This window comes from Onychostoma macrolepis, chromosome 07 (assembly GCF_012432095.1).
Source record: "Onychostoma macrolepis isolate SWU-2019 chromosome 07, ASM1243209v1, whole genome shotgun sequence".
In the NCBI taxonomy this organism is placed as follows: domain Eukaryota; kingdom Metazoa; phylum Chordata; class Actinopteri; order Cypriniformes; family Cyprinidae; genus Onychostoma; species Onychostoma macrolepis.
The window spans coordinates 25391226-25404560 of record NC_081161.1 but is presented as its reverse complement, the minus strand read 5'-3'; the positions used below and the strand labels follow the sequence as shown (position 1 = coordinate 25404560).

At 38.3% G+C, this 13335-nt stretch overlaps 2 protein-coding genes across 4 annotated transcripts; both read left to right on the top strand.

The window, feature by feature from the left end:
* The first annotated feature begins 3946 nt into the window (after window positions 1–3946).
* znf408 (zinc finger protein 408) lies at window positions 3947–7769 on the top strand. 3 transcript variants are annotated; one of them, XM_058782835.1, is made up of 5 exons: window positions 3947–4082; window positions 4908–5119; window positions 5363–5427; window positions 5527–5774; window positions 5865–7769. In XM_058782835.1, exons 1-5 carry the CDS (start codon window positions 4058–4060, stop codon window positions 7670–7672), a joined length of 2358 nt encoding a protein of 785 aa, XP_058638818.1. In that variant the 5' UTR covers window positions 3947–4057; the 3' UTR covers window positions 7673–7769. The 3 variants fall into 3 exon arrangements, with proteins under 3 accessions (XP_058638818.1, XP_058638819.1, XP_058638821.1); XM_058782836.1 differs by having other exon boundaries at window positions 3973–4771; XM_058782838.1 differs by lacking the exon at window positions 3947–4082 and having other exon boundaries at window positions 5046–5119; window positions 5505–5774.
* Window positions 7770–7906: 137 nt separating this feature from the next.
* f2 (coagulation factor II (thrombin)) lies at window positions 7907–13309 on the top strand. The gene is made up of 14 exons (XM_058782839.1): window positions 7907–8685; window positions 8784–8941; window positions 9131–9155; window positions 9509–9580; window positions 9701–9806; window positions 9998–10128; window positions 10459–10773; window positions 11214–11324; window positions 11425–11551; window positions 11660–11827; window positions 11955–12128; window positions 12614–12792; window positions 12862–12932; window positions 13062–13309. The coding sequence occupies exons 1-14, from the start codon at window positions 8565–8567 to the stop codon at window positions 13215–13217; spliced, it is 1914 nt and encodes a 637-aa protein (XP_058638822.1). The 5' UTR covers window positions 7907–8564; the 3' UTR covers window positions 13218–13309.
* Window positions 13310–13335: the final 26 nt, after the last annotated feature.

Below are 13335 nucleotides of genomic sequence, written 5' to 3'. Positions count from 1 at the left end.
TCTACAATTTTGTTTCTGGTGTCCTTTGACAGCTCTTTGGTTTTGGCCATGGTGGAGTTTGGAGTTGGACTGTTTGAGGTTGTGGACAGGTGTCTTTTATACTGATAACGAGTTCAAACAGATGCCATTAATACGGGTAACGAGTGGAGGACAGAGGAGCCTCTTAAAGAAGAAGTTACAGGTCTGTGAGAGCCAGAAATCTTGCTTGTTTGTAGGTGACCAAATACTTATTTTACCGAGGAATTTACCAATTAATTCTTTAAAAATCCTACAATGTGATTTTCTGGATTTTTTTTCCTCATTTTGTCTCTCATAGTTGAGGTATACATATGATGAAAATTACAGGCCTCTCTCATCTTTTTAAGTGGGAGAACTTGCACAATTGGTGGCTGACTAAATACTTTTTTGCCCCACTGTAAGTCCCTGGTCTGTCTAGATGCTGCAGAACATAATGCAGTCCCATGTTGACTGCATCATCCACAGACCTGTTTGCTCTGCAGGCAAACTGAAGAGGATCCAGTAAGGGTCCAGTGATGTCCTTTAGGTGGGCCAGCACCAGTTTTTCAAAAGACTTCATGACCACAGATGTTAGTCCTGTAATTTTGGATTTGTTTGGGATGGGGATGATGGTGGAGCGTTTGAAGCATGAAGGGACTTCGCACAGCTCCAGTGATCTGTTGAAGATCTGTGTGAAGATAGGGGCCAGCTGGTCAGCACAGGATTTCAGACAGACTGGTGTAACACAATCTGGGCCTGGTGCTTTTTTTTAGTTTTTTTTGTTTCTATTAATATATGTTTCTTGCAACAGCCTACTCCTCTGCTCAGGTCTCTCCATTTGTTACGTCCTGAGACGTATTTTGTTTGATTTGTTCTGTGTTTTGTGGTATGTATGCTTTTGTTGTTGTTGTTCTTTTTTTTTTCATGTCTACTGCTGTCACTGTCGTGGAGGTGATTGGATACACCTGTTGCTGGTTACCCATTCAACTCTGCTCCACTGATTGGCTGCACTCAGGAGGAAGCAGCATAAAGCCAGCACTGTCTCAGCAAAAGGAGAGAGAGAGAGAGGGTTGCAGTTTGTAACCTGTCACGCGGACTTCTTTTCTCTGGCTCCAGCTAACTTTGTTTTGTTGTTGAGTGCTAACCATTGGTGCTACTGTGAATTTGGTTGTAGATTTGTACATTTGTTTAGGGTTCGAGGGTTTTGTAAGGAAACTTGTAGGGAGGTGGGTGCCTTTTTCTTTAATTGCTTTTCTCCTGGTTATCTGGGTAGTCAAGGAGTTAGGGAAGTTCAATATTGTTATTCATTTGTTTTTGGTTTATGTATAGGTAAGTTATGTTTAAAATTGAGTTAGAAATCTTTTGTTTGTTATGTTGGCCTTTGCCCCCTCCTGAAGCTAATGTTTCCTTTTATCTTTTTCTTATGATTTAATAAAAAAACAATAACAAGTTCTTTTGTTTGGAGTTGTGTTATTGGGGCTGGAGACAAGAGGTCCCTGTGCTTTCTCTCTCCAAAGTTTGTTACTGCTATGCCCATTACCTCTAGACACAAAAAGGGCTAGCACGTAACAGATTGCAGAATTATAACAAACAAGGCCAGCTCACATAATCTAAAAGACTATTACTTTCAATTCACTTTCTTGAAATCTTTAAAATGCATATAGCATATGTTCAATACACCCTTTGAAACTTTTGACACAAAAGTAGCAAATAGCAAAATAATCTGAAATTGCCTCTTTGATAGTAATATTCTAAACCTACACTATAATCTCAGCTAGACTGAAGTACTGGGAAGTAGATTATTAATAAATTATTAAAATGAAAAAGACTTTATGGATGTATGAATGTATGTACACAATACCATTCAAAAGAACAGTTTCTCTTCTGCTCACCAAGCCTCCATTTATTTGATCCAAAATACAGCAAAAGCAGTAATATTGTAAAATATTTATTATTTCAAATAACTGCTTTATATTTGAATATATTTAAAAATGTAATTTACTCCTGTGATTTTAAAGCATAATTACTGTCAGTCACATGATCCTTCAGAAATTATTCTAATATTCTGATTTGCTTATTTGCTTATATGTTAACAGAATTAGAATTTTTAGATTTTTTTTGATGAATAGAAAGTTTAGAAGAACAAAATTTATCTGAAATAGAATTATTTTGTAACCTTATAAATGTCTTTATAATCAATATTTTGATCAATTTAATGCATCCTTGCTAAATGAAAGTATTCATTTCTATAAACCCCCAAATACTGACTCCATGCTTTTGAATGGTACAGTGTATAATGTTAGAAAAGCTTTTTATTTCAGATAAATGCTCTATTCATCAAATAATCCAGAAAACAATGTATTCAACTGTTTTAAAAATTTATAATAATAATAATAATAATAAAATATGTTTCTTGAACAGCAAATTAGCATATTAGAATGATTTCTGAAGGATCACGCGACTGAAGACTGGAGTAACTCCAGCTGAAAATGTTGCTTTAATCAAAGGAATAAATTACATTTTAAAATATATTCAAAAGCAGTTATTTTAAATAGGCCTAGTAAAAATATTTCACAACATTAGCTACTGCTTTTGCTGTATTTTGGATCAAATAAATGCAAGCTTGGTGAGCAGCAGAGAATTCTTATAAAACAAACAAACAAACAAAAAAAAAAAACATTACAATTTTACCGTTCAAAAACTTATGACATGGTAGTGTATGGATGTATTTATTATTTTTAAGGCTATCGGCTCTAATGGCATTGAGAAGTTATTGTGCTGTTATATTGTGTATTTCTAAGGAAATTAATGTTATGCCATTTAGAACTTGTAGAGCTGAAACATGTAGAATGATAAAGCTGTGAATCTAAAGTGATATGATGCTTTGCATTTGTACTGACACTGTGGGCAATTTGTGAGCATGAAAACATTAAAACAGGGGTGTCAAACTCAGTTCCTGGAGGACCACAGCCCTGCAGAGTTTAGCTCCAACCCTAATTAAACACACCTGATGTAGCTAAGCGAGTCCTTCAGGCTTATCTGAAAACTACATGGTTTGTGTGTTTAATTAGGGTTGGAACTAAACTCTGCAGGGTTGTGGCCCTCCAGGAACTCAGTTTGACATCCCTGGTTTAAAATAAAAACACTACATCAGAATGTGGTGGTGGTGGTGTTTTATATTTTAAAGTATACTTGTGCCATTTTATTTTGTCAAAACGTCCACAAAAACTTTCGTCTGTACCGTGCGCCCTAGCTGTGCTCCTCTACCGACTGCAGGCGTGTAAAGCAGAGCTGTGCCTGTAGCTCCACCTTGTGCTAGAAAGCTTGTCTGCATTTAGATTGTTTTGAAAATCTGTTTAATTTTAAAAGATTAAAACGTTAAATTTAATTTAAAATTAAAACATAGCTCAGGAAAAGACCCTTAAAGATCTGAAATAATGTTGGTTCTCCTAGTAACGTTAGTTAAAAACATATAGGGCCACGTTTAGTGGTGTTTAAAGAGGAATTTGTAATATATTTGGAGACGTTAAGAGGGATGAAAAGTCCCAAAGCAAGATATTTGTATACCTTATTAGAGGATTTTGGTTTCATAATTGTGAAAACCTCCTACTCCCTTACTTCTTTCTTTTTTTATTTATTGTATGTTAAATTTAATGTGTTATATGATGTAGAGTGTGAATGCAAATTGAGTGTAATCTCAGTCTTTAGTAGTAAATCTCCCAGTTATGAATGCCTTTCTGTGTTATTGTTCAAAGCATTGAATAAAAAAAACATATAGGGCACGCCAAGAAACATCTATATACCTGCATATACGACACTTGCTAAAAACATCTGCTAAAAGCCTTTATAATACATCCATGAACATCTTATTTAGCATACTTTCCGAACAAAAATGACTTTCGGCTTTATTTGGTGAGGGTGAGTGAAGCGGTAGCTGTTTCTAGAGGGAACCGTTTCTGTGTAACAGTCAGCTACCTGACTTCCGGTCGATGCACCGTTGGCTGGAGAACGATAATTTTCCCGGAGTTTTGGAAGGATAAACAAGACCGTCGTGTGGCCAATGCGCAGAGGAAATATAGCCCTGAGTTTGTTGAAAGTGTTTTTGCTTCATGCTTATATTTTCAGATTCAACCAGTTACCTATTAGATGACCACTGGTTTTTAGCACAATGTGTATTTATGAAGAAGCTTTAAAGATACACAGCAAACAAAATATTTGCTGGGGATCTATAGGGCATTGCGCTTTACTTCATAATGTTTTATTTCACTTACGAAAGATGTGGAATGCATTGGACAATTATATTCATCTTCGAATATATTTTGTCATCATTTGCATCTGCAGCATCTGTCCCATAATACTTTATAGTTTACTAACTGCACATCGCTTTATAAACTTACAAACAGAATTATCACGTGAAAGGTTACCAAAGTCTTAAATCTACCATATTGTTCTAAATATTGTGCATTTAAAAATTAAGAACTGCATTAATTCGCATTGTAACGACCATTAATCCGTATTGCATCTAAGCATGATATTCACAGTACAAAAATTACTAGTAGTTATAATCATTGTTGTTATTACTGTAAAACCATAATAAATTAATACATACTTTTCTTCAAACAGTAAGAAATAAGAAAGCATATAGAAATCAATCTTTCTGATGTGTCTGAGAAAAAAAAGAGAAAAGAAATGGAAAGAAAAGTTAAGTTAATTTAATTAAAAATGAGCACAGCCCAATAACAATCATTCATCAAGAATGAGTAGAGTTTGTTTTGTAAGTGCTGTCCATCTGTATTTGCATTTAATTTAATAATGTCCCATTTTTATTGCTGAATTGTCTGAGCTGCAGTTTTCAAGATGAAAGTGTGTGAGACTACCACCTTGTCTAATTGTGGTGTGTTTTTATCTAGTGGCTACAGGCATTGAGAGGGACAAAGGCTCTGGGAACATGAGAGACTCCATCCACAGCGTGCTGAGATCAGTGCCACGAGGGCTGACCCTGGGTCCTTCTCTGGCTGAAGATGGACAGCTGGGTCTGTGGTGTGTTGGGCGAGTGCTAGAGAAAGGCACTCTGCTAGGTCTGGAGGAACCTGACAAAATAAACAGGAAGGAAAAAGCTGAGGTATGCATACTAGTGTGTTTCCAATTTAATTTTGCACCATACAGCTGAGATAAAGGTTTGTTTGTTTAGTACAACTACAGCAAATGTGTTTCAAGACAATACATTTATCATAATAATTTACATTTACTTCTCATCTAATATTGCAAGTACTTTATAAGTTCAGAAGCATTGTTATAGTTTTTTCTCTTTTTTAACTGAATAATAGCCCCAAGTAAGAAATAAATACACGTTCTTATTATCCAGGGGATTCAACATACATGCCAAAATGTGTTCAAAAATGAAATCTCAGGTGAAATCTACTGGATGAGGTAAATTTACCCAGAATTCAGTAATTATTATATTTAGTAGAACTATTAAGTTACATATCAAGACATCGCTGAATCAGACTTGTTTAATTGCCTTCACAGGTTTGCCTGCAGTGCTCAAAGTGAGGAAGAGTGCAATGTAAGTGTGCTCGAGGTGGATGGGAAATTAGGCCTCAGGGTCTGTCGGGACATTCAACCAGGAACAGAACTGCTCCTCTGGAAAGAACAAGAAGCCCCTCTTGAAAAAGAAGTCATGCAACTAAAAGTCTGTGAAAATAGTAGTACTCCAAACAGACAACAAGAAGATGCCTTAGAAGCCATCACTTCAGATCACCTCTCAGGCTGTGCAGGCGAGTTTATACATAATATTTGCACTGTGTAAGAGGTCCGTGATATATTGTTGTTCTTCTGACAATGTGAAATCTTTTGTATTCTAACAGATCCTGTTCAAAGTGCCACACAAGAGGATACAAAACTTCCAATCAAGGAGAAAAATCTTGTGCAGGAGTCTAGAGCATGTAATTCCAGTGTCCTGGAGCAGAATGGGGTAGATGAGGCACAAGGTGAAGGTCAGCAAAGTGATGAACATCCTGCTATAGATAAGATTCAGAGCATCAGTGATAGTACATCACAAGCCCAGAGTTCATCAGAACATCTGAAGCCAGAGAGAAGCCTGAGAGCCAGCTCTCGTCTTGCTGCTAAACCTCGAAAAGTGCACTCGTCAACCATCCGTATCTACAAACGACAAGATCCAAAAAACAGGGCAGACCTCAGCAGCAAGAAGAAGCTCTCGGATAACAAAGACAACACAACGCAGATGTTGTATACTAATGAGGATGCCAGCGCAGAGCAAAATGAGCAGGATTTTCCTCATTTTGTTATCCGAGAGAGGAAGTACAAATGCGACGAGTGTGACAAGAGCTTCTTTCAGCTGTGCCATCTGAAGAAACACAAATTCACACATCAAAATCAGAAGCCTTACATGTGCACAGAGTGTGGTAAAACATACAGTTCGCAGGAGAGCTTCCAAGCCCACCTGCTGATGCATCGCGGTCAGAGGCCCTTTCAATGCCAGCACTGTGATAAAAGCTACGGCTTGAAACGGGACCTCAAGGAGCACCAGGTTCTTCACTCAGGCGAGAAACCGTTCGTCTGTGACATCTGTGGAAAAGCTTTCGCTCGCCGGCCCTCGCTACGTGTCCACAGGGAAGTCCATCGGACGAAAGAACCAGACTACCAGGCTCCCAAAATCAAGTGTCCAGAGTGTAATAAAGAACTGGCCAATTCTGGTTCTTTGAGGAACCACATGCGTCTGCACACTGGAGAACGGCCGTACGTTTGCCAGCACTGTAACAAGAGCTTTCGCCAACGTGGCAATCTGCTGGGACACATGCGCATCCACACGGGAGAGAAACCCTACAAGTGTGACCATTGTGAACTGCACTTTTCCCAAGTTCCTGAACTGCGCCGGCATCTGATTTCACACACAGGTGAGGTGTATTTGTGTCCTGTGTGTGGTAAGGCTCTACGGGACCCTCACACATTGCGGGCCCACGAACGACTGCATACAGGAGACAGGCCCTATAAATGCGAACAATGTGGCAAAGGGTACACGATGGCAACCAAGCTACGGCGCCACATGAAGTCTCACCTAGAGGAGAAGCCACATGTTTGCCAGGTGTGCGGAGCCAAATACACAATGATGCAGAGTTTACAGCGGCATCTGCAGTCTCACAAACATCAGTCAGACTCTGGGCATGAATTGCCGACACGAGGTCGACCCAAAAAGTCGGGCCAGAAGGCAGAGGATGAGCAGGGTAGGACTGAATTCAGTAGTTTGGAGGAGGGACAGGCTGTGGCGTACGTTCAAGCCTCAGAAGACTTCACTATGGTGTCTCACACAGAAGGTGTCTTTTTGGACTCTGGAGTGTATCACCATGGCACAATTGTTTTGGAAAAAGGAGTGGAGAAGGGGCTCGAACGCATTGAGCTCAGTGAGGATATGATTGAGATTATTGTCTCAGATGAAAATACCAAGTGTATAGTAGTGCAAGAACAGCCTTCTAAGTGTATAGAGCTTCAGGAACAGGAAGCAAATGCTAAATGCCTAGTTGTGCAGGAAAATGATGGCAGCAGTGGCTGTTTTGTAGTTCCAGAACAGGATGCTAATAGTTGTTTGGTCATTTTACAAGGTCCGGATGGTTTAAGTTCAGTGGCACAGACTGTAGAAATAGAGACAGGGCTGTGACACTTAAGTGTTTCCATTTCACATATATTCTCCTCATATTATGTCTCACACCAAAGGAAAACAACCTTTGTGAAATAAATGTATAAGCTCTGTTGAATTTAAGTCTTGCTGTTCTCTGATTTTTAGGAGGGTCTGTGGCACATATCAGTAAATATTGACTCCTGTGCACAGTGGACCTTGTTTCATCACTGTTTATACAGGCATTGTACAAGTACATCAGCAAAACACAGCTGTGTCGGGAAATGAGCTAATACAAGAGGAAATTCTATGATATATCTGTTGCGCTGAAGTTAAATAAAAAAATAATAATTCGTTGAAATTATCACGTCATTTATGCGTTAACAGTTAAATTGAAATGACATGTTTGTACTTTTTACATGAAGTACATACTGATTACTGATCAATGAAAGGATAAGCAGAGCGCTAACAGAGCTCTTCAGCTACATAGATAAGATCATCATTTCATGATGAAAGCTATTTCTGATAACATGTAACAAATGCATCTACATTTAAATAAATTTGTGTAAAGAAAAAGCAATGTGAAATATTTAAAAAGAGTTGTTTTAGGATATATATTGTAGAGCACTTTTGTTATAAATATTAGAATTTTTAGAATATGTCCTCATACATGAATTCACATAGCTTGGAGATATGAAGCTTATCATCTTGTTTTCATTCAATTTATCTGTGATTCATGTTCCTCAGAAAGCAAAGAATGTTCCACATTGATATAAGGGTGATCTGATACAGAAGAGTGGCTTTTTTTTTTTTTGAGTGAAAAGAGTTCAGACACTTTGTTCTCTTTGAACTCTGGTAGTTCAATATTAACTTGGTGACTCCAGTAACTCCAGCTGCGGGCTTTCTGGCTGAGTGGGCGATTAGATTCAATGAGATGCTCCAAGTTTTTTCAGGATTACAGGCTCAGTCATCCTCAAGAATGGGAGCAAAAGCAGCACCTCTTCTACTATCCCTACTTCTTGGACAAGTTCTCCACCTCACATTGTGTAATGACGGTAAGCATTAACAGAGATTTCTCTGCCTTTTTGGCTAATATAATACATATAGTATGTGAGTCTATGTTTTTGGAGAAATATTGACTTTTGTGCCTTAGTGTTTATCGACAACAAGGAAGCCTCTCAGATCATTCGAGCAAAGAGGGCTAACAGTGTTTTTGAGGAGATGAAAAAAGGGAATCTGGAGAGAGAGTGTATGGAAGAGATCTGTGACCACGAGGAAGCTCGAGAAGTGTTCGAGAGAGTTGATAAAACGGTGAGCCGTTGGACAGATTAGCTGCAGTTGGAAATAAATGGAAATGTTTAAATTTCTACCAGTGAATTTTTTCAGTGGTATATCTCTATATAAATACAGATATTTGAAGTAATTTGATATTTGAAGTAAGGTATAATTCATTTTATGTAGTATTTAATGTTAATGATTTTTTCTTCCATTGCCTCACAGGAGAATTTTTGGGCGAAATATTTGGGTAAGAATATATATATATATATATATATCACACTACAGAAAGTTTCAGTGTAAACAGTGACAACATTTTGTGTAAACAGTTTCTATTGAACTAGGGACAAAGTGCATTTTCACTGAGCTTTCCCTGCTTAATTTACAAATTAGAAAGATTAGTATCAGGTTAAAACAGCAGCAATTATAAACAAACCTTAAGAATGACAGCTTGTGAATAAATACAATTGGTGGGAGTGGTAATCCTTTATTTTTGAGCTATTTCTGAATATTAACTGTTTACAACTTTAAGAAATTGTTCAACCTGGCACCTCTGTTAGTTTTGTTACAAGGTTTTTTTTTTTGTTTTTTTGTTTTTCACAGGATGTGGTGGAATACAATTATCTAGAACACCAGCAAACATCAACAATTTGAGAGTATGTGTGAATACAGAGGGTACGGGTGATGCATACTTAACACAGAATATGTTTATAAAACTAAAATGAGAAATTTTTGGTAAAAGCTTTAGTTTCTATGTTGTAAAATAACCCTGTAAGTTGGACATGTGATTGACAGGAGACTGTTACATTAATAATGGTGAAAACTACGCTGGTAATGTGTCTGTCACCAAGTCTGGAAAGTCGTGTCAGTACTGGAAAAGCAACTTCCCCCACAGGATTCAGTATGTACTTCTGCTCTTTTTGTTATTCTTGTGTTGAACCACATTTAATCGTTTTATATTGATTGATTAGAAAACACAAATGCTTTTAGTAAAGAAAAGGTTGTTTTGTTTTCATGCATTTAGCTTTACAAACCTTCAGTGATGTTGAAGCAGCTCTTCTGTCTTATGACCGACTTGTTTCCCCCCCCTAGCGAATTTAATGTGACACAGCTGAAGCTACCGAAGAACTTTTGCAGAAACCCAGATAGAAGCAATGAAGGGCCTTGGTGTTTTACCAGAGACCCGACAGTTAGGAGGGAGTCCTGCAGCGTTCCAAAATGCGGTAGAGAAAATCACTAAAACGTTTCAGTAAAACATCCTGTGGTGCAATAACTGCAGCTCTGTGCTGGCAACCAGAAAGTTGAGCCATCACCATTGTGCCATTGTACCAGGTTGCTGAGAAGAAATTGTCACTGTAATAAGTATACTGGATGTTTTGTATACTGGATCTGCTGACTTACCAAAACATGCATATTACCATATTTGATAGCAACTGACACATATTTGTGCCCTGTGTTTATGGCACATTTTATGCTTCTGTGTAAGTACATGTTTCATTCCAACAATTTATGCTGGCCCACCAGCACTGATCATCTCACACTTTCCTCCTCAGGTGAGGCTGTTGTTCACCCTCCTCGACCACCTACTGTGAAACCTGCGGAGCGTTACCTGAAGACTAAAGACTGTCTGGATGGAAATGGGGAGATCTACACAGGGGATATGTCTGAGACTCTGGGAGGGCACTCATGCCTGCAGTGGAGTGCAGCAGAAGTGCAGACCTTAATAAAGGGGAAAGAGTTGCTGCCTCAAGTTAAGCTGGTGAAGAACCACTGCAGAAACCCAGATGGAGATATGGAGGGTCCCTGGTGCTATGTAAAGGGTGCAGGCGGAAACATTACCATTGATTACTGTGACTTAGAGTTGTGTGGTGAGTGAACAGTACTGCCTTCTACAAAAACACACATACATTAAAGGGACAGTTTACCCAAAATTTAAATCTTGTCATCATTTACTCACCCTCATGTTGTTACAAACCTATATGAATTTCTTTCTTCTTTTGAACACTGGTAGCTATTGACTTTCAAAGTTTGGAAAAAAAAAAATATGGAAGTCAAAATACCTTCTTCTTTGGAACTACATGACAGAATTTAATTTCTTTTGTGAACTCTCCCTTTAACAGCAAAATATTAATTTCTTCCCCTGAACCTTGGAGCTCCATTAAAAGTGACATCTGGAACAAAGTCTTTAAATTAGGATTAAATGTAACTTTCAAATGTTAAGAAAGCCTATAGGTGCATTAGACGTAAATCATTAACACACCACTGAGCCCACACTGAACATCATTCTGTCTTTGTCATTCACTCTCAGATGCCCCTTTGGACAAGTTTGTCGATGAATCAGGTGGTCGAGAGAGAACAACTCTCGAAGACAAAAGGAAAGCTTTCTTTAATCCCCGTAGCTTTGGCAATGGAGAGCAAGGTAAAGCTTTGAGCTTTGAGTGCCTAGAAAAGCGCTATATAAATGTAAGGAATTATTATTATTATTATTATTATTATTGTACAATTCTGTCTTTCGTCAGAGTGTGGAGAGCGCCCCATGTTTGAGAAGGCCAACAGAGAAGATAAGAACGAGAAAGAGCTACTGATGTCATACTCTGGAAGCAGAATAGTGGGAGGAGATGAGGCTGAAGTGGGCAGTGCTCCATGGTAAATACAGCACAGGGGCTGTTTTTAAACATCTGTTTTCAAATATCTTGGCATGATTGATCATGTCGAATGCTTTGTTTTTAATGTTGTGTTTGATGTCATTTGCAGGCAGGTGATGCTGTATAAGCGCAGTCCTCAGGAGCTGCTGTGTGGAGCCAGTCTGATCAGTGATGAATGGATTCTCACTGCCGCCCACTGCATTCTCTACCCACCGTGGAACAAAAACTTCACAATCAATGATATCATCGTCCGCATTGGAAAACACTCTCGTACCAAGTGAGCCTTTTAAAAAAATTATAGAAAACGGCATATATTTCTTTTCACTAATACATTCTTTATTTATGCTAAGCAATTTAGAAATATCAGTTTACAGCTGTTTTGAACCCTTTCCTGTTTCTCTCAGGTATGAGAGGGGCACTGAGAAGATTGTGGCCATTGATGAAATCATTGTCCACCCGAAATATAACTGGAAGGAAAACCTGAATCGAGACATTGCTCTTTTACACATGAAGAAGCCTGTTGCCTTTACGAATGAGATCCACCCTGTTTGTCTGCCCACCAAGAACGTAGCAAAAACGTAAGAAAATACAGTAGATTAATATAGACATATTTAATCACAATGAGATGTATGTAGAATCAGATATTTTCTTCCATATTGTATATCCGAGTGAACAGATTATTGGAAAAGAAAATCACGTAGGGCAGGGACTTGATTCTATTGTTAATCGAATGGAGGTATAGGCCTATCTGAATGTGAGTTTGCAGTCAGCTGTAAGAGTTTCAGCAGACTAAATGATTCAAGAAGTCTGATGAATCATTGAATCATTCGCAATAAGATTAATTACATGCATTTAGAAAATAGATTTTCATTTCATGCTGATTTCGGAACTTACCTAATCTCTTGAAGGGGTCATTTTATACAATTGTTTACCTTTATGATGAAACTTATTAAGAACACATTTTCTTGGGGATCAACGATGTATGGAAAATGCATTTTAGCATAACTTTATAACAAATTGACAGTATACATATACTTGTAATTGACAGATTTTCGCTCTGAAGTTTGATGTTTGCAGGTTACAAGGGCCGTGTAACTGGCTGGGGGAACCTCAGGGAATCGTGGACCTCAAACCCAACCAATCTTCCATCAGTGCTGCAACAGATTCACTTGCCCATCGTGGATCAGGGCATCTGTCGCAATTCCACCTCGGTCATCATCACTGATAACATGTTCTGTGCCGGTAATATAATTCATATTCTTCATGGTCTTTAGACCCTAGGCCTTTTGCACTCACACTTTTGTTTTGTAGGTTACCAGCCAGATGATACAAAAAGAGGTGACGCTTGTGAAGGAGACAGTGGCGGACCTTTTGTGATGAAGGTATAATAATGTTTATGCTTTTCTCTCCTCAAACAAGTTTGACTTATCAGTGACCTATAAAGCTCTGATTGTTGTACTCGCACTTATATTTAAACGTCTTGTTCTTTTAAAACCCATTACTGCCCACAGAGTCCTACAGATAAACGCTGGTATCAGATTGGCATTGTGTCGTGGGGTGAGGGCTGTGACCGCGATGGCAAATATGGATTCTACACACATTTATTCCGTATGCGCCGCTGGATGAAAAAAGTCATTGAAAAAACTGGCTCAGCAGATGAGGAGTGATCTTCCAAGCTGCCACACAATAAATGAACACTTTGATCAAATGTGATCAAATCTGCAAATGGATAAATAAATCTGAATTCTTTGTATGTTGATACCAGTGTGTGAGCATGGAGTTTCT